The following is a 26738-nucleotide window of genomic DNA, read 5'->3' on the forward strand; positions in this document are numbered from 1 at the left end:
GATGGAATATGATACAACTTCTCACCGTGATTTCATATTCTGCTACTTTTCTCCTTTTTCAGCATATTTCAGGTTTTTCTTTAGCAAAATATATTGCTTTGTTAAGCCATCATTTTTCAGCTTCTCTAACATGACAAAGTGGCCCTTCAACCACAGGTTCTTTGACACACTATTTCCTCCATCTGAAATACTTCTATCCCCTCCCCCACCCTATCTTGGTTAATTCATCTTCTACTCATTTTTTCTGTTTTTGGTTAAATCCCATTTCTTCAGGGAAACCTCAAACAACCTAGTATACAATCGGTTCCTTCAAGCCTTTATCTCAGTTTATAAATATACATTATGAAATATTTAGTATGGTTATTAATATCTTGTTGAACCAATAAATCCCAAGCTTAATAAAAGTGGTGCCATTGATTGGTTTTGCTCACCACTGCAACTTCTGCATCTGTAACACAGCAAGTACTCAACACATATTTGCTGAATGAGGGAATGAATAAATGAACTAAGCAAATGACTAGAATCCGAAGTCCTTGATCAGGTAAGAGTTATACTGTCTTCTCAGGGTAGCACTGTGCATAAATTTTTTCCTTTGTTGTTGTTGTTCGTGTACTCAGCACAGTTTTAAAAATACACATTATTCTGGAATTCCCCATAACACAAAGTAAACCGAGACCAAACATAACTATTTAATCAGCCAGGAAAACGGCTGGACACCCTAACAGAAGCTTGTAGTCTAACCACATCATAAGACACCTCTCAGTATCCCTCGGGGGCAGAGAAACGCACACTTGTCAACCCTCAAGGTAAGTCAGGCACAGAGTACATGGAACCTGCAGGCTTCCTACGCTTGCCAGCAGCTTCGCTGAGAAAAACGCAATCCCGGTATGACAGGGAAAGAATAATTAATTACTCAGAATGTATTTGCTGGGTATGTGCCGTGTACCAGAGAAGCCTAGCTCTGGCTTGACTCTGGCCGACCTGCTGGGTGGCAGGCCCTAGGCATTTCTGCTTCACAGAGGCGCGCAAGTGAGTCCCGGGCCTGCCTACCTCCAAGGGCCGGGCCGGGACCTCCAACAGCCACAGAGCGCGTCAGAAAAGTGCTGGGGTGACTGCAGGCCGGCTGCCCCCAACCCGGGCCGCCGCCCACGGGCAGCAGAGGCAGGCGGAGGCGGGTCCCCGCCCTCCGAGGGGCCGCGCTTACCCGTCGGGCGAGTACTCGAGGTTGAAGACCGCGCCGTGGGTGCGGGTGCTGAGGTACACCGAGTCCGCGGGATGGATGGAACCATAGAGGTTAGTCATGGTGCGGAAATTGTCCCGCGCCGGGTCCACGAACAGTCCGCGGCCCAGGCTGCGCTCTCTCAGCCACCCGAACAGCCGGGCTCCGGGGCCACCAAGGCCGGCGCCGAGGCCGTGGCGGCCCCGGCTCCCGGCCCTGCAGTCTGGCCCGGGTCGCCGGCGCGGCGGGGAGGGTGGTGACAGCTCTCCCTGGGCGGAAGCAGCTGAGGAGTCTAGAGCTCCAGGCGGACCGAGCTCCCCAGAGCGCGCGGGCTGGGGCAGCGAGGGTGCTCCGGGGCGGCGAGGGCTCCGGGAGGGCGACGGGGGAGGGGCTGCGTCAGCCCCGGGCTGCGGCGGCGCGGGCGGGGAGGGGAGCGGCCCGGTGGCTGCCACCTGCCCCGCACGGGGTGCAGGCTCCTCATCCCCCGTTCCGGCCGTCCCATCCCCTTCGGGACTACCGGGCCCGAAGGTAAACATGACCAACGCACCCGCCCCCCGCTCCCGGCCGCAGCCCCGCCGGCCGACACCTCAGCTCTCCCGCTCCAGCCGCCACTTCCGGCGTGCGACCGCCTAACCCCGCCGGCTGGGAAACACGCGCCGCCCTTGGCTACCATCCGTTGGGGACCGCGAAAGCGGGGACACCGCCCACCGCGGAGGCTTTATCCCAGAGGGACCTTGACCGGCAATGACCAGCTGTATTTGAGCGCCCTGGAGAATGCCCAGGGCTCGAGCTGCACGGGGCGGTGGCACCATTCGGGCACTCCTGGGACAGTCGGAAGTTGTGAGTCATCGTAACTGCGTGCCTGGGGACGAGTGGGCCTGAAGAGTTAAAGGGGTGAACTATGATAATGTTATCCCCAACTAAGACTAAGGTCAAAAGGGGTTAGAAGTTACCATACTATGTGCAGGGCCCACAAAGTAAGTGGCAAGGTGTACTGCCTACTCCGGCTGGAAGTCTAAGGACTCAGGTTCACTACTGTGCTAAAAGCCTAGGCCTGGGACACCTGGATGATTCAATCAGTTAGGTGTGGGGCTCTCTATTTCAGCTGTCATGATCTCAGGGTGGTGGGATCAAGCCCCTCCCTGGGCCCTGGGCTCAGCAGGGAGTGGGTTTTAGTTTCTCTCTCTGCCCTTACACCCTGCTCGCTCTCTCGCAAATAAAAAAAATCTTTAAAAATAAATAAATAAATAAAGGAAAAATAAACACCAAGTCTATACAGAGCCTGGAAAATGGGGTCTATTGGTGCCCCCTAAGTATCTGTCCAACTCCCAGCTCCTGGCCAGTAGGTCAAGATTTTATAAGGCTCCTTCCTCTCCTCAGGAAAGAGCATATATCCAGCAGGAGGAGTCACTGAGTGGAGCTGGAGACCTAAATCAAATCAACCTTAGGAACAACAGAGCCCAAGGGCAAATCCTGCTTATACGTACCTGGCAGGGCACAGAGGGCATGAGAGATGCAAGGCCCTTCACCACTGCTGGTAAAGATCAGTATACAGAACTCGTTTGTTTAAAAACAAAAAAGAGTTAACAGGATCTGGGGTGGTTCTTGGGAAGGGAAGGAGTCTTCAATAAAGGAAAGCTTGAGATACAAGGAAAGGTAGATAGAAGAACTGAAAATTCTTCTAGGCCTTGATCAAGAGCTATGTTGTAGAAAGCTGACATCTGATAACTGAGGATAAACCTGGAGGATCTTTGCAGGAAGAGCTATCCTGTGAGGACAGATCTGAAGGATCTCTACAGTAAAGGAATGAGATTCAGAGGGCTGAACATTCAGCAGGTCTTCCCATCAGGAAAGTTAATAGTTCTTCAGCTCTCTAGTCCATGAGCTGAATGAAAAAAGGGCAAGAACCAAGCATCTTGAGTTCAGAATAGCAGCCATTCCTCTGGAGATATTCTCCATGTTGCCCCCACAAAAACTTAATAGAGGTCCTCTGCTTGACCCCGAAGTTATGGCCAGTAGCTGAAATTTTATGCTCTATAAAACACTGACCATTCACCAATATTATTAATTTTTAATAGGTAAAATAAAAATTTTTAAAGGTTACATATTCCAAGGTATTTAAGATGTAATTCCAACAGAAAAACACAAGCTCTGCAATGAAATTTTGTGCTGCCTCAAGAAAATCAGACTTCACAGTTGAGGCAATTTGAAATTAACATAGTATAGTTCCAAAACTGATTAAGGAATGTTCACTAACAATTTAGAGAATCTGGAAGCCAAATGGGACAAAACATTTTGTAGGTTTGCATGTACCTCTATCAGATAATGAGAATTATTCTTAAGAAAATAACCAAAAAAGACAGTCACAGCTGTAACACAGAATGAGACATTCAGTAATGCCAAGGTTTTTTTTTTCTTATGCTTCTATTCAAAATGGGAGCTAAAAGCTAAAATAATAAATTACCATAAGGACTAAAATTCTATTGAGATGATCATGACTTTACAACAAACCCATCATCAAAATAAACAAATAAAATAAAAATTTACTGTAAGTTAACTGAGAAGGCACTAAAGATGGATTAACTCTGACTGCTCCTATTTACCCACTATCTTTGAGAGCCTTTATTTTTAAGATTTTATTTATTTATGTGACAGAGGGAAAGAAATCACAAGTAGACAGAGCAACAGGCAGAGAGAGAGGAGGAAGCAGGCTCCCCGCTGAGCAGAGAGCCTGATGTGGGGCTTGATCCCAGGACCCTGAAATCATGACCTGGGCCGAAGGCAGAGGCCTAACCCACTGAGCCACCCAGGCGCCCCTTGAGAGCCTTTAAATACAACCATGTCGTGTTAACAAGGAACTGACTGCAAATTACAGTCCATATAGACCAATTTCTATGTAACACTATTTTCAAATGTTAAAAAATTCTCAACTTCAACAGCTCAACTTCATAGATATCAGTTCATCAGGAAAGCATCCTCTAAACATCTTTGCCCTAATGTTCCTTTTAGATCACAACACAAGGAAACAACTGCCAAACATTTCCCGTAGGCCCAGGTATCACATGTCCCTGGATACTCCCAACACTTTAGGATCTATCTCACTGAGCAGGCAGGGAGCAAATTCATTTACTTTCTTCCCTATCCACTGACTAGATGTTTTTTGTTGTTGTTGTTGTATTTATTTGACAGAGATCACAAGTAGGCAGAGAGGCAGGCAGATAGAGAGGAGGAAGCAGGCTCCCTGCTAAGCAGAGAGCCCGATTCGGGGCTCGATCCCAGGACCCTGGGATCATGACCTGAGCCAAAGGCAGAGGCTTTAACCCACTGAGCCACCCAGGCACCCATGACTAGGTGTTTTTAAGCAATTACTTCCCCAGTAACGTAGTATGCCTGGAATACAAACATAAACCTTTCTGTTTAGGCTTTTATACTTTGGGAACAGCAGCTGATTTACTCTTGGTATCTTTGACATCATTGTTTCTGCCCATCAAACACAATTCTTTGCTGTGAACAAGATCAACAAAATGAGCAAGGCAGCTGGACATGGCAAATAAAGCTAAAATGGCAGTGATAATCCCAAGCATCTTCTTGACTGAATCCATGCATCTCTAGCTTTTTGAAATGGTCATCTGTTACGTCATCAGCTTGGGAAATAGCAAGTGCCAACTCCAGCACTGCCTTCTCCCGAGCAGGGAGGTCAGACTTTCTCCAGTTCACGTGGACCTGCAAGAGAATACTGTCAAAAGCAGAATCTCTGTTCATCATAATACAGCCAATAAAACAAAAGGTCTAACAAAATGAGAAAACCCAAAGTTAGAATAAAGAGGCAAAGTCAGGACAAAATAAACTTTCCAATGGAATATAAATCTGAAACTCTGGCTCAGCCCCACCTCTGCCAATAAGTCTTCTTTGCTCACTCCAATTACAAGCATGTCTTGCTCCTCTAAATACTTAAAGCACCAAAAATCTCAGATCCAAGACTCAGACACTCTTAAGTACATAAGGACCCCAAGTCCATACTTGTTCTTATGAGTCAAGAGAAGCTCAGATAATTATCCCTTTGTCCCCAATTAATCCAAACAAGACACAATATTTGCAAAATTAATAGCTGACACTAAGCAACTACCATGTACTAAGAATGTGCTCAATGTTTCATATTCTTATTTATATCTCTTCATATTTTATCTTCTTATAAAAATCCTAGGAAGCACTATTTTTATTATTGTCCCCATTTTATTGGCAAAGAAACCAAAGCTCAGAGAATAACTAAACCAAAAGACATTTCTTAGAATTTAGGTTTTACTGATTTCCTACCTTTACACAGAAGGCCTGGTGATGCTCATTTTTCTTTTCTTTTTTTTTTTTTTTTTTTTTTAAAGTAGGCTCCACACCCAGCATGAAGCCCAACATGGGGCTTGAACTCATGACCCTGTGATCAAGAACTGAGTTGAGATTAAGAATCAGAAACTTTTTTTTTAGAAGTTCATTTATTTTTATTATTTTTAAAGATTATTTATTTATTTGACAGGCAGAGATCACAGTAGAGAGAGGCAGGCAGAGGCGGGCGGGTGGGCGGGGAGCAGGTTCCCCATTGAGCAGAGAGCCAGAGCAGGGCTTCATCCCAGCACCCTGAGATCATGACCTAAGCCAAAGGCAGAGGCTTAACCCACTGAGCCACTCAGGCGCCCCAGAAGTTTATTTATTTACTTATTTTTAATTTTTTAAATTAACATATAATGTATTATTAGCCCCAGGGGTACAGGTCTGTGAAGCTGAAATGTTTACACACTTCACAGCACTCACCACAGCACACACCCTCCCCAATGTCCATAATCCAACCACCCTCTCCCTAACCGCCTTACCCCGGTAACCCTCAGGGTTTTTTTGTGAGATTAAGAGTCTAAGAGTCTTAACTTAACCAACTAAGCCACCCAGGTGCCTGGTGCTCATTTCTAAAAATTAAATTAATAAGAAGCCTTGATATTAGTAAAGTACTTTATTAAGTTCTTTCATATACCTTCTCCACAACTCTGTAAGGTAGGTAAGGCAGATATCACTATCTCCAATTTACAAGTAAGGAAACGAAGGCCCAGAGAGGTTGAGTGACTTGGCCAAGGCCATACCAAAAGAGGCAGCCTTGGAATTTATACTTGGGTTTTCAATATATTTCTTAATGGGATGTTATGGCAGGCAACTATTGGCTGCTACCCAACAGCCATTTGTTCCCTCCTCCCTTGACAACAGAACCTGGATATTGTTCAGATATCAAATTGCCACCAGTTCCCGGCAAGGTTAAGTCCTTCTCCAGCCCTAGTGGGTGAATCCTAATTGGTCTAAACCACTTATGGTTATTCTTTTCCAATTCTCAGTGACTGATCTAGGAATGGCCATGTGACACCATCCTGCCCAATAAGAAACAAGGGGAAATCAGCTGGGAGCTTTCTTCTCTTGCAAAGAGAATATAAGGAAGAGGTACACTCTCCTAACCCCTTTCAGAGTTGTGGAAAGATGTGATGTTTCCTGCTGCTATAGCCATCTAGTGACCAGAAGCGACAAATATGAGCCCAGAGTCATCACACCAAGGAAGACAGAACCAAAAAAATGCTAAGAACCTCATTCTGTTATATCACTTAGCCACTGGATTAAACAACCCAGAAATCACCCTGTCTCTGGATCTCTTGTTCTGTGAGACACTGAACAGTCCTTACAGTTAACAACTGGATTGGATTTTCTGTTACCGGTAGTTGAAAGCACTCTGATAACAGATGCTAACAGTTCATTACTGGGCCAGAGGACATAGTATAAAGAACCATATCTATCAGCCTGGGGAAGGAATTGGGGAAATGGTGGGGAAGTGGAGAGGTATGGACAAGTGAGAATGGTACTGAGGGAGAGGCTGAGGGCTCTAAACGTTTCCCACCACAGCAGGTAGGTTTTTATTCTTTTTATATAAAGGATTTCTATACAAGATTTTGTTTGGGAAAAAATCCTCTAAGTTCTGCCACCAAGTTTGAAAAATAGAAGCTTATAGCAAATGTCTATGCTCGAAGAATGGTCTTATAATTTGGCAACATAGAGCACCAGCTTTAAAAAGCACCCTAAGGAAATAATTCAGGGATGTTCAAAAATATAAATGTATAAATACCTGTTACAAGTTCTAAATGTCCAAGACTGAGAGATTGCTGAAATACATTAAAACAGCTCTATTATACAATACTATATTGTGTAGCCACTAATTATAATGATGCTTTGACCTAGAGCATGTCCTTGCTAACATGATCTCATTTAAAAAAAGTTACATGTATGGGGCACCTGGCTGGCTCAGTCAGCAGGGTGTGTGACTCTTGATTTTGGGATTTTGAGTTCAAACTCCACACTGGGTGTAGAGATTACTTAAACAACGAAATAAACTTAAAAAAAAAGTTACATACATAGATATACACAAAGAAAATGAGGAAGAAAACACATCAAAATGCCAACAGTGGCTGACCTGGGTAGAAGCAGATAATTTTTATTAATTTTGAATTTTCTGCTCACTTAATTTTTCTTATTTTTTCAACATATAATTATAGGAAGAAAAAAGGCACCTCTCACACTTGTTTAAGCAGCTAGGATGTATCTCAGTGGGTCTATCTCCACACCATATTATAGTGCTAAAGGAAACTATAACAAACCTCACAAGTGGGCACAAGACTGAGTAACAAAGAAGAGTTCCCAAACTAAAAGCCTGTTCCTAAGAGGGAAAACACCGTGTCCTGACTGGAATACAACTAGAGCCCAAAGGAAGGTTCTCTGTCCACAGGAAAACTTGAGCAGACCAGGCAGCCAGTTCCAGGGCTTCCGCTGCAGCTGACAGTCTGCACTGGCCGACTCTCTGTAGAGGGGAGGATCTCACCTTCTTTTCCACCTCCTCTATAAACTCTACATGTCCAAAAGGCAGGTCCTTTTTATAGGGAGTGGGGTAATGGCTGATGGGTTTGGACTTCTCTTCCTGCTCTCATAAATGCCCAAGTTCAGGATCACCACAGGCGACTTTTCCGAAAAGCTATCTGTCACAAGGTGAAGATGAGACTGGAAGAGAAAGACAGGTTTGGTGGGCTACTGAAGGACTGGCTTGGATGGCTAGTCTGTATACCTGGGCCTAAAGGAAAGAGGGCAAATAGGTTTTACAACTCCCACTGATTCTAAATCCCCTAACTTGACCAATCATGAAAAGGATTCTGGGCTCAATAAGAGACAATCCTGTAATCAGCTACTAGTGTCAGACATAGGTTGGCAATATGAGGGCGTAGTTGCCCAAGTAACATTATTTGCATAGGTTAGATAAATGTTTGATCCTGGGTTCAAGTACAGAACTGACTCGAAGTCTATGTTCTTCCTGCTTTGTAGTCCTGTCTCTTGAAAAAAAAGTCTAACTTAAAAAATGTCAAAAACGGGGCGCCTGCGTGGCTCAGTGGGTTAAAGCCTCTGCCTTCGGCTCAGGTCATGATCCCAGGGTCCTGGGATCAAGCCCCCCATTGGGTTCTCTGCTCGGCAGGGAGCTGCTTCCTCTCTACCTGCCTCTCTGCCTACTTGTGATCTCTGTCTGTCAAATAATTAAATAAAATTTTTAAAAAATGTCAAAAACTAACAATATTCTAAAGAACAGGAAACAAACACATAAATTTGAATGGGGAGCCCCTTTGTGTCTTTTGCCACACAAAGCTCTAAGATGGGTACTTTTCTGAAAGGTCAGTGTGGTCAGGTTACCTATGAAAGAGTGTAATCAGATAGCCTGGGTCCCTGGATCCAAACCCTGACTTTTTTTTAAAGATTTTATTTATTTATTTGACAGAGAGAGATCACAAGTAGGCAGAGATGCAGGCGCGGGGCGGGGGGGTGTGGGTGGGGGAAGCAGGCTCCGTGCTGAGCAGAGAACCCAATGCAGGGCTCCATCCCAGGACCCTGAGATCATGACCCGAGCCAAAGGCAGAGGCTTAAACCACTGAGCCACCCACGCGCCCTTCTGAATCAATAATCTTTAAAATAAATTAAAAAAATAAAACCCTTAAACTCCAAGTCACTCTACAATCTCAGGTCTAGTCCTCCTTTTCCCCTAAACACCTATAAACATTTTCATTGTGAACCTCTGAAAAACCAGAATACTATTAAAAAGAACAACTTCCGTTTGAGGAAAGCACCATACCGGGCTTACTGGTAGTTTTGTAGGCATTGTCTTGGAACCTTAACTTAGTATTAACCACTGTATCTCTCTCCACTCGGGCAGCCGGGTTCAGCTACCATGAGGGAAAGTCAGCTCAGTAATGCCATTTGCTCTTCAAAAGAAGATGAATGTGGAAGTTTAAAACAAGGCCTGCTGTTAGCCTAATGAAGCAGCAAGAAACAGGACTATGTACTACCACAGCAAGGAGGTGCTTCATGTGACCATGGGTGAACTTTGAGAAAAGAGCCACTCTGCCCCCTTACAGTTATACTGGGCACTAAGCTCTGGCAGTCATCCCTGAACGTCAGACACCTCTGAGACAGTGGAAAGGCAGGCTTATCCTTGATTCTGGGCACTCTGCATGGCTTATTTGCTGGTTTGATAGTAAACTGAAATAAAAGCAACCCAAAAGAGATATTATTCGATATAATATATATATATTATTCAATCTTTGAACCCATACTGGAGGTTCTGGATTAACTCACCAGAAACTAAAATTTTCAAGTGAAATCTGATTAGTGGGTGTTAACTCAATTGTTTTTCCCATGGGTGTACATGGGGCACAGTGGTGGCCACAAAGGCTACATAGTTGTCTACATTTAAGTTCATTATAGGAATGTGACAACTTTTATGTGTTTGGAATCATCCATAATAACAAATAAAAAGCTATACTTAAATTATTTTTTAAAAACCGGTGGAACAAATATACACACATACGAAAGTCTGCAAGCTGTCAATTTACAAATGTTAGCTTAAAAACCTAACTACGGGGCGCCTGGATGGTTCAGTCATTAAGCGTCAGCCCTGGGCTCAGGTCATAATCCCAGGGTCCTGGGATGGAGCCCCATGTCGGGCTCCCTGCTCTGCAGAAGGTCTGCTTCTCCCTTTCCCTCTCCCCTTGCATGTGTTCCCTCTCTCACTATGTCTCTCTGTGTCAAATAAATAAATAAAATCTTTAAGATAAAAAAGCCAACTATGAAAGCATCCGAGGTATGAACACGGACACAGTACTTGACATTCTTAGGTGAGTGAATAAATGACAGTTCTTTTTACTGGTGAATTACAGTTTAAAACTTTGCTTTGTAAAAAATCAGAAACTTCATGATTCTAAAATATAGAGACTGGAAAAAAAAATAAAATAAAGAGGCTGGGTTCCACTACCAGTCTTCACAGTATAGCACATCCCAGGAACAAAAATTAGTAAAAATACTGATGTCATTAAAATTAAAAACATGTTTCAAAAGATACGGTTACAAAAATGAAAAACAAGCCACACACTGGAAGGAAAAAAATTGTAAATCATGTATCTGATACAGGGCTTATATCCAGAATATATGTATGTTTTTAAAGATTTTATTTATTTATTTACTTGAGAGAGACTGTGCAGAGGAGTGGGAGGAGAGACAGAGGGAAGAGATAATCTCAAGCAGACTCCATGCTGAGCCTGGAGTTTGATATGGGGCGTCATCTCATGACCCCAGAACACCACCTGAGCTGAAACCAAGAGTCAGATGCTTAACTGAGCCACTGAAGTGCCCCTATTTAGAATATATTTAAGAGTATCTTATAACTCAATAAGACAGGCAGCACAATTTAAAAATGGGCAGAAGATCTGAAATAGATTATTTCATCAAATAAGATAAACAAAGCCCATTAAGCATATGAAAAGATCCTCAACATCATTAGTCATTACGGAAATGCCCAAGTAATTCCACTCCTAAGTACCCCACCCAAGAAAAATGAACACATACATCCACAGAAAGACTTGTATGCAAATGTTAATAGCATTAGTCATAAGAGCCGAAAAGTGAAAACAACCCAAAAGACCAACAAATTGTAAATGGATAAACAAAATGTGATGTATACATACAACAGAATACTATGCAGAAAAAAGAAAGATTTACTAGTAATACATGCTACAAACATAGATGGACCTCAGAAACGTAATGTTGAATGAAAGAAGCCACACACAAAAAAATCTCCATATTGTATGATTCCACTCCCACAAAATATCCAGATATGGCACACCAGAGAGAAAAAGTAAATTAGCCATGGGGCTACTGTAGGAATGGGAACTAATTACAAACAGGCATAAGGGACATTTTTAGGGTGACCGAAATGTTGAATTTTGGTGATAGCTGCACAGCTCATGAATCTACTAAAAATCAATGAACTGTGCATTTACAGTGGGTGAAATTTATAGCATCTAAATTACACCTCATTAAAGCAGTTTTAAAAGTGCTGCATGTAACTGGCAGGGTGGGGAGCTGAAATACCACATTTGGTTTTAGAGAGAGATTTGGGGAAAGTTTCACAAGCATAGTAGAAGAGCTAATGTCTGTGCCTTTCTATAGCTGTTCAAAGGCTCTGACAACCAAGTAATGCCTAGAGCCTGGCCCAGGTGTACAGGAGATTTTGAGTTCCTCAACTTGAACGACAACGAATTTGGTGCTAGCAGACTTGTCTTAATATAAAGACAAATGGCCTGTGCAATGCTGAACTGGTCATACACTTAGACCGTAAAGGAGTTTTTTTAAAAGATATACTCCACCGGACAGTAAGAACAGAAGAGCAGACAACAGCAGATGAATGTTTTCAACAAATGTTTTTAAGACAGAAAATGCAAAGAGAAGTGGTAACTAGTAGAGAGGAGGTAAATCTCCACCTGAACGAGCCGCAGGTGGCCTTCTGAAGACAGGTGAGCCTGTTTGCTGGACTCCGTGGGAGGCTCAGCCCTTCAAAGCAGTCGCTATCCACTGTAAAAGGCTGATGGCTCACAGAACAGCTCCATGTCTGTACACACTTGGCCCCCCAACCCAGTCGCCAGGCTGCTATCCCCACCTCCACCCCCAAAACAATGGCTAGTTATTTTCTGATGAAATTAACTGCAGGTGAGGGTGGTTGCTTCTGGAGAGGAACCACAGGAACTTTTTTCATCTTCCCACTTTGTACCCATTCAACAGTTTTCCTACTTCCCTCCTCCCCCAGGTCCTGGCAACCACAGCTGTTTTTCCAAAGGCCTTGAAGACTTTTACCTCCACAAGGCTTTTAGAAAAACAGCTATAAGCTTGGGATTGCATCCCTTTGTTGAAATCTCAAACTATCATAACATTGTGGGTCAACTACACTCAAAAAAATTCTTTTTAAGAAAGCTTGTAGACTTTTAGAACCATTTATGTACATTATTTAAATGAAAATTAGGAGTGAATTCTTGGGGGGGTGTTCATATTACTGTTTTTCCTCATACTGTTTTTAGCCTAGAGAAAAAGCCTGTTAAGTAATCCCTGAAAGAATCTGTGACATAAAATATTCATAAAGCTGAAGAAATATTTAGCAAGTTTAAGTTAAAAGTTTTTTCTGGTTCTGAAACTCCATCAGACTTTCATGCAATGCCTTTTGATACACTACATTCTAGGTAAGTGTGTGTGCATGTATTTACATTTGGCAGTTTCAATATCGTGTTTCCTGCTGTGACAGATTATGGGTAGTGGGCTGTGGAAACACAGACAAGGGGCAGTTAGCTCCAAATGAGGATCAGAAGATATTGCCTGGAGGAGCTCAAGAGCCAGCCCAGATTTGAAGGTGAGGTTAAGAAGGGAAAGGGAGATCGGTTTGTTAAATTAAGCATTTTAAGCGGAGGGCATACATGGCTTGAAGGATGGCACAGATCAGGGCACATATGTGAGATATTTATAATTAAAAGTGACTTGGTGTTACTCAGAAGAAATGAAAGTCAAAGAGAAGCGGGAGGAGGGTGGGAGGGACGGGTGAGGCCAGCTGTCACAGAAAGTCTCGTGGTTTTTTTCTTATAGTTGACATGATGCCCCCTGGAGAGTTTAGGCAGAAGAAAGGAATGGTGAAAGCTGTGTTTTTTATTTTGTAATAACTTTTTTCATTATTTTCTTCACCATGCTGAACTGTCACCAAGAAGGTATCCATTTTGCCTATCTCACACTACTTTTTCAATTATGAAAAATATCAAACAAGAGAGAATGAAAAAACCAACCCTATGCCCATCATTCAGATGCAACAATTACTAGATGTTTGTCACATTTGATTCATATACCCCTCTACTTCTTCTGTGGAAGTATTCCTTTTATTGTGGTAAACATAAAATTTACCATTTTAACCATTTTTAGCCATACAGTTCCATGGCATTCAGTACACTATCACTATGCAACTGCCACCGCCGTCTATCTCCAGAACACTTTTTATCTTCCCAAACTGACACTGTTCTCATTAGATAATAACTTTCATTTTCCCCTCTCCCAGCCCCTGGTAACTTTCTGTCTCTATGCTGGATATTTCATATAAACTGAATCATATAATATGTGACCTTTTATATCTGGTTTCTTTCATTAGCATACTGTTTTCTAGGTTCAAACATATTGTAGCACTTCTCAATATCTTTTGTTCTTTTTTTAAAGAATTGAGTACTATTCCATTATATAGATATGCCACATTTTGTTTATCCATTCATCAGCTGATGGTTATTTACATTGTTTGAGCTTTTTGACTATTAAGAAAAATCTTCTATGAACATTCACATGCAGATTTTGTGGAGACATAGGCTTTCCTAAAGATTTTATTTATTTGACAGAGACAGCCAGCAAGAGAGGCAACACAACAAGCAGGGGGAATGAGAGAGGGAGAAGCAGGCCTCCAACTGAGCAGGCAGCCCGATGTGGGGCTCCATCCCAGGACTCTGGGATCATGACCTGAGCCAAAGGCAGACACTTAACTGACTGAGCTACCCAGGCAATCATGGAGAAAGACAATCTTAAGCAGGTTCTACCCTCAGTGTGGAGCTGGACATGGGGCTTGAGCTCACAACCCTGAGATCATGACCTCAGGCAAAATCAAGAGTTGGACCCTTAACCAACTGCGCCACCCAAGTGCCCCTGTGTTCACTTTCTTAATGGTGACTTTGAAGCAGAAGAGCTTCTAATTTTGATAATGTCTGATTTTATTTTCCCCTTCGGGTATTTGTGCTTTTGGTGGTAACATATCTAAGAAACCACTGCCAAATCCAAGGTCACAAAAACTTACATGTTTTCTTCTAAGAGTTTATTCGTCATGTTGTGTGTGGATATCCAGCTGTCCCAACACCATTTATTGAAATACTTTTCTTTCCTCAAATGAATTATCTCAGCACCCTTATCGAAAATCAGTTGCTCACAAATGTGAAGGTTTACTTCTATGTTCCAAATATTTTTCCTTGATCTGTGTCTATCCTTATGACTGCCTTATAGTAAGACTTAAAATGCCTTGTAGTAGGATTTAAAACCACAAGTATAAGTTCTCCAACTTTGTTCTGATTCTCATGTATTTTTTGTCTGTTTACTTGTTTTTGCTATTCTGGATCTCTTGAATTTCCATATTAATTTTAAGATCAGTTCGTCAATTTCTGCAATGAAGACAGTAGGGATTTTGACAGGGATTACTTTGAATCTGTTTATTAATTTAGGGAGTACTATTATCTTAACAATATTAAATCTTCTGACCCATGAATAAGAGGTACCTTTCCAATTATTAAGATATTTAATTTCTTTCAATAATGTTTTGTAATTTCCAGAGTTTAAGGTTAGTATTTTTGTTAAATTTATTCCCAAATGTTTTATTTTCCTTGATGCTACTATAAATGGAATTACTGGCTTACTTCAGTTTTCCAAGTATATAGAAATGCAACTGATTTTTATATATTGTTCTTGAATGTAGCAACCTTGCTGAACTCATTTGTTAGTTCTTTTATTTTATCTTTTTTTTTTTTTAAAGACTTTATTTATTTGACAGAGATCACAAGCAGGCAGAGAGAGGAGGAAGCAGGCTCCTTGCTGAGCAGAGAACCCAATGTGAGGCTCCATCCCAGGACTCTGGGATCATGACCCGAGCTGAAGGCAGAGGCTTTAACCCACTGAGCCACCTAGGTGCCCTCATTTGTTAGTTCTAACAGCTTTTTTTAATGGATTCCTTAGGGTTTTCTACATATCAGCTCATATCACCTGCAAAAAGAAATAGTTTTACTTCTTCCTTCCTTCCAGTCTGGATACCTTTTATTTTTTTTCTTGCTGAACTGTTTCAGATAGAACCTCCAGTACAATGTTGAACAGAAGTGCAGAGAGCAGACATCCTTTTCTTCCTGATCTTAGGGAGAAAGCTTTCAGCCTTTCACTACTAAGTAGGATATTAGCTGTGGGTTTTTGTAGATGCCCTGTATTAGGCTGAAGGGGTTCCCTTCTAATCCTAGTTTATTGAGTGTTTCCATCATGATAGGATGTTGAACTTTTAAAAATACTTTTATCTTTTCAGATGATAATGTGGTTTTGTCCTTTGGTATGATATGCTAATTGATTTCAAATGTTTACATTCTTTGGATAATTCCCATTTGGTTATAGTGTATAATCCTTTTTATATAATGCTGGATTCAGTTTGCTTGTATTTTGTTGAGGATTTTGTGTCTATATGCATAAGAGATATTGATCTGTAGTCTTCTTTACCAGTGTATCTTTGGTTTTGATACCAGGATAATCCTGGCCTCATATAGAATGAGTTGATATGCATTACTTCCTCTTCTTTTTTTTGGAAAGAATTTGTGAAGAATGGGTATTCTTTAAATGTTTGGTAGAATTTGTCAAGGAAGCCATCTGAATCTGGGTGGAGTCTACCTTATCGCTGTTACTGACAAGTCTGCTGATCATACAGCTTCATGAGTCTACGAGCCAGTTATCAGTGTACTGCCACAGTGCTCTAAACTCACCCTTACTGCACTGAGAAATGGATCTGAGTCTTTAAAACATTATTTCTTTGCTATCTAACATAAAGACAAGTTTTGTAGGTAGATGGCCCTGAAGAAGCATTTCAGGAGGAACAGGGTTTGCTTACTGGCTCCAGTATTTATTCTGGTATATTCCTGCAGCATGGCAGCTTCTCCAGCATTCGCTCCTGCTTCTCTTGGTGGCCAGAAGCACCCAGCAGCCAGCAGTTTTCCCTAGCGCCCTAATAGGCAGTTTTGTAACAGAGACTTCCAAGAGATAGTCCCCCATGAATAGCTTTCAAAAGAACCCTAGTAGTTCCAGCAAGTTCTGGAGGGTGGATTTCTTTTCAAGATTTATTTTAGAGAGAGACAGAGAGAGTGTGTGAGCACAGGAGCTGGGGCAGGCGTGCAGGGGGAGAGAGAAAGAGAAGCACATTTTCTGCTGAGCACAGAACCTGACTTGGGGCTGATCCCAGGACCCTAAGATCTTGACCTGAGCTGCATACTTAATCGAGACACCCAAGCACCCCTGGAGGGTGGATTTCTAAGTAAGTTCCAATGGCACAGGTTCCCAGTGACTTCTTACTATTTAAGGAGACATGACCATGTCCTCTCCAACAAGATCTCAGTCAGGAGCAGGAAGAGACTTATTCAGATGTGCTATCTCATTACTACGCATAATGGCTGTTCCTTACATCAACAATTCTCATACTCTTTAAAGCTCTCCTTAGTTTTTGCTTGCCATGATTATTTGTGATTAAAAACACTGGTAGCAAGAAGATTCACTTGTAAGTTATAAATACAATTAAATTCTTTACTTGAAGAAAGACACTAACAATACTTACATGGCTTCTCAATTTCTGTATTAAATCAGCATGTAGTTCATTTTTAATTTGAAAAAGACTAAAAAAAATCTTTTTTTAAAAAGATTTTATTTATTTATTTAACAGAGATCACGAGTAGGCAGAGAGGCAGGCAGAGAGAGAGGGGGAAGCGGGCTCCCTGCTGAGCAGAGAGCCTGATGTGGGGCTTGATCCCAGGACCCTGAGATCAGGACCTGAGCTGAAGGCAGAGGCTTTAACCCACTGAGTCACCCAGGTGCCCTAAGACTAAAAGAATCTTAAAGGTTCACTCAAATAACACATTCTTTGGGACATCCTCCTCCCCACAGAGGTGGTAACCATTTCATCCTCTCTACCCTTGGGACTGACACCCTAATCAGATTGTCACAGCCACGATAACCCTTGATATTTTCATATGGAGAGAGCAAACTCCTCCAGGGCAGGGGCCATGATTCAGTTGCCTCCTCAGCTCATTTCCTGACTCAGAACAAATTCTCAACTAGTGTTACTGATTGAGAGGAAAAAACAACCCCTCCCCCAGCCCCCGCCTGGTGCCTGGGTGGTTCAATGGATTGAGTGTCCAACTATTAATCTCAGGTCTTTTTTTTTTTTTAGTTTTAGTTTAGTTTAGTTTTGTTTTTGTTTTTGGTACGTATGTATGTATGAGACTGAGAGAGAGTACACTAGTTGGGGTTGGGGGAGAGGCAGAGGGAGAAGCAGGACCCCCCCCCCCCCATCAAGCAGGGAGTCCCAGGCAGGGTTGGATTACAGGATCCTAAAATCATGACTTGAGCCACAATTAAGTGTTGGAGTTTTAACTGACTGAACCACCCAGGCACCCTCGCCTCAGGTCTTGATCTTAGGGTCTAGTCCAAGCCACCACCCAGCTTGGACCCTACTTAAAAAAACTAAACAAAACCGCCTAATTTCACCCGTCGACAAAGAAAAACAACACTTCTCAATGTGCAAAGATTTCTAAAGAGGAAGTTTTGGGAACTCCTCTGGAAGGCTCCGGTCCAGCCCAACCTTTCCAAACATCAATCTGGTAATTTTGCGTTAGAAAATCCTGAAGGTGGGGAGGTGTGCGCCACAAGCAATTGAGGGCACCACCACCCTTAGAGCTCGGCTCTGTGAGGGCCGTCTCCAAACAGGAATGGGCCTATTCCACCTGGGCCCATTTTATGGGAAGCCCTGACGCTGGGGCCCACAGCTAAGCTTGCTCTCCACCCGAAAGGGCCTGCATTAACTGCATAGCCCAGCCTCCTCTGCATTCCCCAGCCCCACGACCACTTCTGCATCCAGAAACAGCAGCACGCACCGTTGGGAAATGTGAACTTCGTAACCGCGACCCAACCAGACCCTGGGGTTGAACCTCAAGTCGCGAAAGTGACAGCAAGGAGCGTTAAGGCCTTCCCACACTCGCCGAAGGCCGCGGCTCTCCACTCCCCCGCACGCTGGCTGACCTCCGCAATCCCCAGGCCCTGACCGCCACGCCAAGCCCTGCCATGCACTTTTACTCACCAGCTGCCGCAGGGCACCGAAACAGCGAAGCACATTCACAACACAGCACGCGGCTCAAAGGAAAGGCGACGTTCCCGCGCGCCCAGCTGTCTGCACCCGCCCCTTGGAGCTGAGGCCTGCCCCTTCCGGCCCCAGCTTCCGGTCTCCCAGCGACTGCCCACCTCTGGACCTCAGGTTTCTTTTGTTTACTTGGGAATGAACCAGGCGGTATTCACGTGCCGCCCCCAAAAGGTGGTGGGCTTTAAAGGCCTCCTTTGCCAGCTTTGGGCCAACTCTTTCCCAAAGATTTCTCTATCAGCATGGTGTGTGCAAGGGACAATCCTGGGATCATTTCCCGACCCCTCTCTCTGCTTGGCCCAGACCGGAGGCCACTGAGCCGACTTTGGGCATGGCCTTGGACCAGCCACGATTCAGGCGTTGTTGGTCATCGGATACCTAACTGTTTGTAGGTCCTATAGAGCTGGGTCGAAGTAGGGAGGAGGGAAAAAAATCTGCATCATCCCTCCTGTCAGGGTAACCGATCAAGATAGTCTCCTACAACAATCTGACTGCAAAAGAGCAAAAGCTACGTTTCAGTTGTTCTCTTAATACTGTCTTACTCAGTTGGCTCGCCAGCATTTTCCCCAATTTGTAAGGTAAGTTAGAGATGATCTGTCTTAAACGTCCCTCAAATTTAAAAATTCATGTTGGAAAGCCAGAGCGTCAAAGAGATAGGCAAAGCCAGGGCCTCCCAGTCCCCAGAAACAGTCAACTCTCCTGCGGAATCTGACCAAGCCCTAACTGGAGATGCTAGTGTACAAAGGAAAACAGGGATTTCAAGTAAGAGCAGCCCTGATGTGCTGTGAATCTGGAATTCATAGAATTCCATTGGAATTGGGCAACTAGCGTGGTTCAGGGAATGCAGCTCAGGGAATGTAGCCGGAAGACTTTAATTGCAGTTACTGATTTCCCCAGGCAATGTAGGGGTAGCTCAATTATGTGGAAATGCTCATGTGTATGTGTATATTTTCAGGGGGGAAAGTCTGCAGAGAAATACACAGCAAAATGTTAATATGCATTCATTCATCAGGTACTACCTATTTAGGTGTTAGACCCTGGGGTAAAAAGTGAACTAGCTCACAGCCTAGTAGGAGACAAATGGGGGGCAAGACTAACACGTTTTATTTTCTTTGTATTCTTCTGTTTGTTTTACACAATGTGAATAGATATCTTCTCTAGCAAACACCAAAAAAAAAAAAAAAAAAAGGTTTTATTTTGAGAAAAGAAAATACTTTTCCTTCTTAGGGCGCAGTCGGAAGGAAAGGCTCAATCCCCAAACCCCTCTGCTCAGTCCTCAAAGTTCCCACGGAATCATACGTTGGAGCGTCTTAGAATCCTGCGATGCAATACGAGACAGCAGAAGTGAGGGATCTGCCACCGCCTTAAGCCGCGGTTCTCGTACTGTTCTGCAGAAAGGCTGCGAGACGGGAGACGGGCGAGAGTCATAATCACAATCAACTCGGTAGAACCCCAGCGCACACCGAGCACGTTTCACAGACGTGGGTTCCACACCGATAGGTCCCTACTACCGGAAACGGAAAGCCGTGAGCAGGCTGGCGATTGGACGTGGGGCCGGAAGCGGAAGCTGAAAATTGCGTTTGGTGGCTCCCGATATGGCTGAGGTGGGGGGTGTTACGACCGAATCCGTTGCGGGAGACCGGGCGCGGGCGGCGCGCACCATGCTAGATCAGGTGGTACTCCCGGGTGAGGAACTGCTGTTGCCCGAGCAGGAGGACGCTGAAGGCCCAGGAGGTGCTGGGGAGCGACCGCTGCGCCTGAATGCGGGGACGCGCTCCCGGGGACGCGTTGTGTGCGGCCCGGGCTTGCGGCGCAGTGGCGACCGCCTGCTGGTCACCAAGTGCGGCCGCCTCCGTCACAAGGAGCCCGGCGGCGGCAGCAGTGGCGGTGGCGTTTACTGGGTGGACTCACAGCAGAAACGGGTGAGTTGGGACTCTGGAGAGGTGGTATGGCTGTTGGAGTGATATCCTCGCTCTGGGAAGCGGCGGGCGCCGGGGGTGGGGTGGGGCGTGGACCTCTTTGTTAATGCTAGTCTAGAGCCACCGTGCCCTCCTCTATCCCCTTTAGAGAGCACTGTGAACAAATGAAACAAACGTAGCCTGAGAAGGGCGACCAGGAGAGAAAGGAGACTAGAAATCTTGGCGTGTAAGAGTTTAAGGATTGTAAAATACGGTCATTCATTCAAAATCTCAAAGGCCAGGGAGCACCAGACCTATTTTTTGGAGTCCCAAACGGCAGAAATCCAGACTCAGTGAGTGGATGTTCCAGGGAGTTAAATTTCTCTTAGAATAAGGACTTTAATATGGGAAAAACTGTCTAACAGTGAAATAAGCTTCTTCGGTTGTAGGATCCCCTGTACGACTGGACTTACTACGCCAACAGAAGCCCTAGGGACTTTCTTTCTTTCTTTCTTTTTTAAAGATTTTATTTATTTATTTATTTGACAGAAATCACAAGTAGATGGAGAGGCAGGCAGAGAGAGAGAGGGAAGCAGGCTCCCTGCTGAGCAGAGAGCCCAATGCGGGACTCGATCCCAGGACCCTGAGATCATGACCTGAGCCGAAGGCAGCGGCTTAACCCACTGAGCCACCCAGGCGCCCCCCTAGGGACTTTCTGATAAGAATGCAAGACGTATGGGAATACTGGCTGAAATGAACAGAGTATTAAAGCTGTAAAGAGAGTTAATGATGTGATTGTTTTACTGAGAGTAACATATGATCAGATTTGTTGTTATTTGTATTAATTTGTAAGCTTAAATTTAAAAATATTCTAAATAACTCTAATGACAGTAAAGTAACCACTAAGAACTTCCTGAAGATACCGTCCAAGATATCTTGGAAATGATTATCATTTATGGCTGTTTCTTCATTCTGTTTTCTTCTGTAGTATGTCCCAGTGAAAGGAGACCATGTGATTGGCATAGTGACAGCTAAATCTGGAGATATATTCAAAGTGGATGTTGGAGGGAGTGAACCAGCATCTTTGTCTTACTTGGCATTTGAAGGTGCAACTAAAAGAAACAGACCCAATGTGCAGGTAATGATGGGAGCCTTTGGTTTCAAAAATAGGAAAAGTATAACAATATCCAGAAGCCTGCCTGAATTGTCTCCTAAGCATGACCTATTTTCCCAGTTGGTGTGATCTCTGAACATCTGTGTAATCACTTCAGGCTCCACAAGTTCCTTCCAGTGCTCTAGCCCTGGAACCAGAGTCACATACTTACTTTACATTGGCTATCCTGGGGGTGGTTTCATGTCTACTGAGTTGAAAGGTTATATTTCTTCCCTCTGTTGTTATCTGTTATGTCCATATTCACTGGACAAGTAAGCCATAGGCTTGGGGAGGTAGGAGGGGTAAGCAGTGCAGATCACCATATCAGCCAGCCATGCAGCCTGAATGTTAAGTCCTGGGACTGGCATCTCACAACTTTTGAGAGAGAAAGAAAGCATGAGCACGAGCAGGGGGACAGTCAGAGGGAAAGGGAGAAGTGGAATTTCTCCCGAGCAGGAAACCCGATTTGAGGCTCGATCCTAGGACCCTAAGATAATGACCTGAGCTGAAGGCATCAGCTTAACCTACTGAGCCACACAGGCACCCCCAGACCTTAGCTACTTCTTGACCAGACTTGGTCAGTGACCTCATTAACATCCTTGCTTGTACACTTTTGTTCTTCCATCCAGGCTTTTGAGAGCTAACAGTCTCAAACAATTCCCTTTCTCAAAAAAAAAGAAAAGAAAAGTTAAGTTTCTTTGAAGCCTACAGATTTTATTGGCATTATATTCCAGAAGTCTTTCCCCCATCTGTAATTATATCTTCTATGTAGCCATGCTTGAACTGTCCCCCTTCCTGAACTATTCAGTAGCACTACTGAATTCCTAAGTCCCTGCTCTTGTACCTTTCCTCATGCTGTTGCCTCTATCTGGATTGCTTTTTCCCCTTAGCCTTTGGAACACATGCTCATTTTTTGATAACAAGGGTAAACACCACCACCATTGTAAAACCATTCTTCATCTACAGTCACCTTTCTTATAACTTTAGCACTTACAAAGTCTTAAATGAACTTTCTTATATACATATATATATATATATATATATATATATACACATATATTTATTTATTTATTTATTCTTAAAGATTTTATTTATTTATTTGACAGAGATCACAAGTAGGCACACAAGTAGGCAGAGAAACAGGCAGGGGTGGGGGGGGAAAGCAGGCTCCGCACTGAGCAGAGAGCCAGGAACCTGGGATCATGACCTGAGCCAAAAGGCAGAGGCTTTAACACACGGAGCCATCCAGGTGCCCCTGAACTTTGTTATTTATATGTATATCCCCAGTGTCCTCCAAGACCAAATGCTTCTGAAATACAAAGAATGTTTTTGTTTCTCTTTAGTTGCTAGTCATCAAGGAATAATAGATACAGAACAGAACAAGTTCTCTCTCCTCTCTTCCTTTTGTTTCATCATTTTGAAGTTCAGCTCTTAAGTGTTTATTTCTTTGAGAGCAAGAGAAAGTGGGGAGAGGGAGACTCTCAAGCAGATCTTACACTGAGGGCAAGAGTCCTCTGGGACTCGATCTCACAACCCTGAGATCATAACTTGAACCAAAATCAAGAGTTGGGTGCTTAACTGACTGAGCCACTGGCACCCCATCTGAGTTTTTTAAGTTTTGCATGAAGTATCAGTGAATTACCATTGTTCATTTTACTTTGAAAAATTTGCATGCCAAGAGTTTCCAATCTTCTGTAATTCCCTAGGATAGTGCTGTCTTCTAGAACTTTCTGTAATGCTGGTGTTTTACATCCACACTCACTGGTTATGGTAGTCACTAGCCACATGTAGCTGTTGAGCTCTTGAAATATGGCTAATGCAATTGAGGAACTGAATTTCAAATATCTAATTTTAATTAATTAAAATAGAAGTTTAAATAACTACATGTGGGTAATGGTTACTATATCAGATGGTATAACCCTAGAGGATGTTATCTTTGAGATAGCTCCCAGTTTGAAGAGGGTACACATCTTAATGTTGCCTTATTATTATTATTATTTTTAACAGATTTTATTTGTGAGAGAGAGCCTGAGCACAAGTGGGAAGAGCGGCAGGCCAGAGAAGCAGTTTCCCTGCTGAGCAAGGAGCCAGATGTGGAACTCAGTCCCAGGACACCATGATCATGACCCAAGCGAAAGTCAGATGCTTAATCTACTGAACCACCCAGGCATCCCTTCATGTTGCGTTTTTTAAAGACTCAACTCCAGAGTGTGGGTATTCTGGAGGATAGTTGGTCAGTTAGCTGCAGAAATATCAAGGGTTGGCATTGCTGCCTATGAGAAGGAACCGTAGCAGCACCATAGAATGATTTGCGGAGAGGCGCCTAGGTGGCTCAGTCAGTTAAGCATCTGCCTTTGGCTCAGGTCATGATCTCAGGGTCCTGGGATGGAACCCCAAGTCGGGCTCCCTGCTCAGTGGGGAGTCTGCTTCTCCACCCCACCCCCACCCCCGCTCATGCACTCTCTCAAATAAATAAAATCTTACCAAAAAAGGGGGGGGGGTTGTGATTTGCTGAGAGGAAATGAACTGTTTTCAAATTATCATTTTAGGTTGGAGATCTCATCTATGGCCAATTTGTGGTTGCTAATAAAGATATGGAACCGGAGATGGTCTGTATTGACAGCTGTGGACGAGCCAGTGGAATGGGTGTGATTGGACAGGATGGTCTGCTTTTTAAAGTGACTTTGGGCTTAATTAGAAAGTAAGTCCTTCTGGTTCGCCTATCTTCTTTTATAATTTTACCTTCTTGGAAAGTTGACTCATCTTTGGGGATTCTTTGTAAAAATGTCTGAACGTCCTCAAAGTTAAAAATCAGTGTCCATTCTTAGCACAGTTACAAACGCATGCATTTAGTCCCATTCTCTCTTCATGTGAATACATTAAATTCACATGTATCTGGTGGTATAGTTTTTGTGTTGATATGTATGGAGTCTGGGCTTCTCTCTCAGAAAGTCTGCTGTTCCTTATAGCTGTTATACTCAATCCAAATATGAAAACTGGCATTTCCTCCTCTTAAGTTATTTACATACAGATGCAATTTACAATTGGACAAAATGACCAGGTTTTTCTAGTAATGGGGGTCAAATGCAGGTGGGCTGATGTGCTCTAAAAGCTTTTGTATACATTCACATAAGGCTCCTGCTATTCTGTCCTGTTAGATTTAATAGTTCCCAGAGGTAGATTCTGTTAGGTAGTTAGACCTTTACCTACCAAAAGCTGTGCCCTATGAAAGAACTTTACTCCTAGAGCCCCTGAGCCTCAGAGCTCAGTGTTGGATCCTCTCTTTCTTACTTATTCTGCTGATTTGGACAATTAATTTAAGACAGAGAAGCATGTTATTAGCCAAGCAGCACCCTTGTAGTTTGAAAGTCAATGCTTCTCTCCAAGTACTGAATTTAATACCAGGGAATAACTTACATGGTCAGGAAAAGAAGCTTAAACTGTTCTTTTAGAACCAAAGATGATAATAAAGCTGTGATTCTTAAGCCTAGAAAAAAGGTGCTCTGACAGTATATGGGAAGAATTTTATACATTTTTTGTCAAGTTGGTGACACAGGGAGTTTGATTTCTTTGTAGAGGATAGAACCCATTGTTGTGACTTACAGTATTTCACAAATAGGTATATAAAAGATGAATTAATACATCCCAAGTGTGATTGGATGAAAGGGGGCAGCAAAGTCATGTGCCTTGTTTTTGGATGAGGGTGGGATTTTGAATAACTGTGGAGAACTGTCCAGAAACTAGGAGTCTTCTTTTAAAGGAGAGTTGGGTCACACCCTACCACTTTCTTAAATTTAGTTTTCTTTCCATCTCCTCACCAGGCTCCTGGCTCCAGACTGTGAAATCCTACAGGAAGTGGGAAAACTCTACCCACTGGAAATAGTATTTGGGATGAATGGAAGAATATGGGTTAAGGCAAAAACCATTCAGCAGACCTTAATTTTGGCAAACATTTTAGAAGCTTGTGAACACATGACAGCAGATCAAAGAAAACAGATCTTCTCCAGATTGGCAGAAAGTTAGATGGAATTTTTATGGGTCAGTTGACCCAAGAGACTATGGGTTTCCTGGGGAAAATTTTTTCAGGGGAACCTCTCCTCATTAAATGTTCAGAAGACAAAATGTGAATGTACATATTGTCTTATCAAAGTCCTTATTTTTATAAAAATGTTACTAGTTGCCACCCATGTTCTTGTGGGTGAGAAAAATCATTATATAATAATGATGTATTTTTTTCTTTACAATAAAGTTTACTAAAAATATTATGGGTTTTTTTGCTGTTAATTCCTTTAGGTTTGCTGAAGTGCAGCTTTTATAATACACTGGAAGTAAGCATTAAAGTAATTATTTTCTGATAATAGTGAAATATGTTCACCAAAGAAAATGTAGGATACATAAAGAAGCAAATAGACTATAGATAGTCTATGTATTTTTCAAATAGATATTACAGGATTCTACTTTATATGCTACTTTGTAATGTACTCTGTCCACTTCAAACAACATTTAATTTCTCATGAGTGCTATTGAAAAATGCAATAGTTGTATTTCATTTTCATGTTACAGGATATTTTGGGTATGTCCAGTTTTCTGTTCTATAAATAACACTGATGAGGATCTTGAAGCCAAGTCCAAAACTACATGTCTAGGTTTTGAAAAAATGGTAGAGGTGATAAAGTTGGAGAGGAAATTCTTCCATGCTTTTTGGAGTTTTAAGCAAAGCCTTTAGAGGTAAAAAGCCTTTAGAGGTGAAAATGAAGCCTGGCAGATGATCCAGGTCAGTGTTCTGGGGGTGGCAGAGACCTCCCTGAGAGTATGAGTTACCCCTGAAGCCTAGCCATAGGAGGTCCCTTCTTGGATGACAGAGATTATAGAACTCATTCAATATGGTGATGAAAACCAAGGAGCATTATATATTCCTGATGTTTCCTGAAGACTGGGCTGTTTTTAATAAAAAGACACTGATACAATTTGTAAAGATAATAGCTCCTGAAGGATTCAATTCTGAAGAGGAGGGGACAGAGCAGCACAGTAACGTTTTGGTTGAGATCCAAAATACATTCTCTGAATTTGCTAACAGCTTAGCTTTCAAGT

The 26738-nt window shown here is 43.0% G+C and overlaps 2 protein-coding genes across 3 annotated transcripts in view; one reads left to right on the forward strand and one right to left on the reverse strand.

Moving 5' to 3' along the window:
• The window catches only part of DCAF10 (DDB1 and CUL4 associated factor 10), a 47290-nt gene extending 45430 nt beyond the window's left edge, over positions 1-1860 (reverse strand). The window contains exon 1 of the mRNA XM_032306638.1: positions 1205-1860. Within this exon, the coding sequence (XP_032162529.1) occupies positions 1205-1755 (551 nt within the window). The 5' untranslated portion in view covers positions 1756-1860. The remainder of the gene's footprint in view (positions 1-1204) is intronic.
• Positions 1224-25910, forward strand: EXOSC3 (exosome component 3). Of its 2 annotated transcripts, XM_032306650.1 has the most exons (5): positions 1224-1293; positions 19870-20518; positions 21483-21632; positions 24197-24348; positions 25469-25910. In XM_032306650.1, exons 2-5 carry the CDS (start codon positions 20192-20194, stop codon positions 25668-25670), a joined length of 831 nt encoding a protein of 276 aa, XP_032162541.1. In that variant the 5' UTR covers positions 1224-1293; positions 19870-20191; the 3' UTR covers positions 25671-25910. The 2 variants fall into 2 exon arrangements, with proteins under 2 accessions (XP_032162541.1, XP_032162540.1); XM_032306649.1 differs by lacking the exon at positions 1224-1293 and having other exon boundaries at positions 19832-20518.
• Positions 25911-26738: the final 828 nt, after the last annotated feature.

This window comes from Mustela erminea, chromosome 12 (genome assembly GCF_009829155.1).
Source record: "Mustela erminea isolate mMusErm1 chromosome 12, mMusErm1.Pri, whole genome shotgun sequence".
NCBI classification, from domain to species: Eukaryota; Metazoa; Chordata; class Mammalia; order Carnivora; family Mustelidae; genus Mustela; species Mustela erminea.

Bases quoted from the DNA above. Each gene is read 5' to 3' on its own strand.
- EXOSC3 (XM_032306650.1), top strand. From the start codon at position 20,192: ATGGCTGAGGTGGGGGGTGTTACGACCGAATCCGTTGCGGGAGACCGG. The intron at 20,519-21,482 runs GTGAGTTGGGAC...TTTCTTCTGTAG, and splicing joins TGGACTCACAGCAGAAACGG to TATGTCCCAGTGAAAGGAGA. The intron at 24,349-25,468 runs GTAAGTCCTTCT...TCTCCTCACCAG, and splicing joins ACTTTGGGCTTAATTAGAAA to GCTCCTGGCTCCAGACTGTG.